The sequence below is a fragment of the Austrofundulus limnaeus genome, unplaced genomic scaffold (genome assembly GCF_001266775.1).
Source record: "Austrofundulus limnaeus strain Quisiro unplaced genomic scaffold, Austrofundulus_limnaeus-1.0 Scaffold2014, whole genome shotgun sequence".
Lineage (NCBI taxonomy): Eukaryota > Metazoa > Chordata > Actinopteri > Cyprinodontiformes > Rivulidae > Austrofundulus > Austrofundulus limnaeus.
Window position 1 is genome coordinate 34,115 of NW_013954416.1, and position 2,535 is coordinate 36,649.

The 2,535-nt window shown below is 39.3% G+C and overlaps 1 protein-coding gene across 2 annotated transcripts in view; it reads right to left on the reverse strand.

Annotated features, from left to right (window-relative positions):
• The window catches only part of LOC106536876 (uncharacterized), a 22,470-nt gene extending 20,755 nt beyond the window's left edge, over positions 1-1,715 (reverse strand). For both annotated transcript variants that reach the window (XM_014034217.1, XM_014034219.1), the window contains exons 1-2: positions 1,642-1,715; positions 1,413-1,491 (exon numbers count right to left, since the gene is read on the reverse strand). In XM_014034217.1, coding sequence (XP_013889671.1) covers positions 1,413-1,491; positions 1,642-1,661 — 99 coding nt within the window. In that variant the 5' untranslated portion in view covers positions 1,662-1,715. The remainder of the gene's footprint in view (positions 1-1,412; positions 1,492-1,641) is intronic.
• Between the last annotated feature and the right edge of the window lie 820 nt (positions 1,716-2,535).

A 2,535-nucleotide genomic window follows, 5' to 3' on the forward strand; every position in this document is an offset into this window, starting at 1 on the left:
ACTTTAAACTTGGCGATTATGTTCTCTAAAAGGACATATGACAGAGTACTTGTAGGATAGGAGAGCAAAAAGCTTGACAAACTGTTTGAATATTGCGCATCGCGTGCAGCCTTAGCATGAGGAGCTTTGTCAAACACGCAAAGCTGGGCATATAATAACGACGCTCAGAATACATAAATATTTAATATGAAGTTAGGGTTTACAGCAAAGTCTCAGAAAACTCCAGAGTGAAGTGTAGGAGGAGAGGGGAGGTTCTACTCACCGAATGACCGCTCGCTCCTCCAGCAGCTGCTCGTGCAGACTTTTTCAGACCCGCCCTACTCTGCAAACTGGATGTGCTCTGGGGTTCGTTTGATTTGTTGAACGTAGCATCCCATTTAGAAATAGATGAGCGGCTTCAGTTGAGACCGCAACAGAAAATATTTTTTTCTCTCCGGATGGCGGAAATCCTTCTCGACAGAGAATTGGCAACCCTGCAGGTTGATCAAAAATTTACTACCAAGTCAAGTTCTGTTTGTTACCTTGTACTACCTTTCACTGGCCTTAATTTGAGCTCTTTTAATTTACTACCTTTTACCACCCCGCGGCAACCCTGGGATCGTTCGCGAACGTCACATCTCTATTAAAAACTGTTGTTCTTTTGAGGCCCTCAAGGTGGTGCATAGGTTAAGAATCTCTGATTTAAACCGTTTGTTTGTCAAGCTTTTGCTCTCCTATTCCTACTCTGTGCTCTGCTGCATGTCCTTTCGGAGAATACTGTAACAATGTAAGTGCCAAGTATAAACACCTTCACCACAGTTGAGGGTGCGCAGAAGGCTACAAACAGAAAAAATAATTATTCCTACCAAACAGTGAGCCACATTTGCAAAAAATGTTTATTTAGCTGATTTAGCTCCTTTTCCTCAGTTATTTTATTTTAATTATTTATTTATTTATTTATTTATTTTTATGCTGCACGTTAACAGGCCGGGTTTTGCCAGCCCGGGACCAATAAGGTTTTCAGTGCACTCCAATCTAACCTCCATTCTTCACCAAAATTTTAAAAAAATGCACCCAGGAAACAAAAAATGCCTAATTATGTATGGAATTCAGCCCATTCCTGTCCAAATCACAGATATGCATATTCGCATTGGATTAGTATTATCACAAGACCTCAGAGTTCAGCGAAATATAGTCATTTGCGAGGGAATTTTTACTTTACAAATGACTGATATGGCCGATTCACACGGGAATAACAACACAGACAAGCTCTGTAATTATTACAAATAGCATGGGGTGCCTAGGTAAAACTAATCCCGTCAGAAAAGCACATAAGATGAACTTTTTTTAATGACTTTAAACTGTTGGAAAATCTGGTTCTACATGCAGGAAACTTCAGATTTTGCAGACTCTCAAAACAATAAACTTCTCACCGTGTATTCAGATTCCTGAGTGGAAAAGGTCTCAGCTGTCAAGAAACGAGGTTGGGCAAAGATATTTTGTGCAAGTGGCCTGAAAAACAGACAAGAGATACAAATATGAACAAATCGTGATGTGAAAAATTCTTCAGTGATGAAAAACTTATGTTCTATCACAAAACAAATTGCAGTGAAAATGTTCATTTCAGTCGTTAAAAGAGGAACAAAAGATTCCTGTGGATACCTTGTCACAGGTTCTTCCATCCTCACTCTTTGTCACCTAAAAAAATAACAAGGCAACATTACTACTTTTTTCCCCTTATATATAATTGGACTTGGCTTCCCTCCATCAGTATTCTTTCTGTTTAGTTGCTCTAAAATCTGGAATTTAAATGGATTTTCAGTGTAATTATAAGTAATGGATCTATTCAAAATACTTCAGATGAATACAGTTCAATTGGAGAATCTCAGTGTTCCCCTACCGTTATACAGCCCCCCACCCCCACCCCCAAACGATACGGCCCGCCCCTCTAAGAATTTCACAGCATGTAGTCATTTTTATCTATATAAGGCAGGATCAAGTCGAGAGCTAGTTTCTTGCGTCCCTCCATATCCACCTCTCACCAAACTTGGGGGGAAAAGACGGCGCAGAGCGAGGCTGAACGCTGTGTGTGGTCCTCACAAAGATAGGTAGACGTGTGTGTTTAGACGTGCAGCTCTGCTTTTAATCACGTTGCACCGATGCGACAGCTTTACAATAATATAGTCCTGGTTAGAAGAGTCTAGGTGTTGTGGTTTTGGAGCTGGACCAGGTCTAGTGTGGTCCAGATGCACAAAAATGATTTAAAAAAAAATACTAAATTTGATGAAGTTTCAAAAATCAGGAAAAGTTTTCACAAATACCAAACTAAGCTTTAATTATTCTGTTATTAGTGAAGAACATTCTAGCCCAGGTTTGAAGAGTCTAGGTGTTGTGGTTTTGGAGCTGGACCAGGTCTAGTGTGGTCCAGATGCACAAAAATGATTTTAAAAAAATACTAAATTTGATGAAGTTTCAAAAATCAGGAAAAGTTTTCACAAATACCAAACTAAGCTTTAATTATTCTGTTATTAGTGAAGAACATTCTAGTCCAGGTTT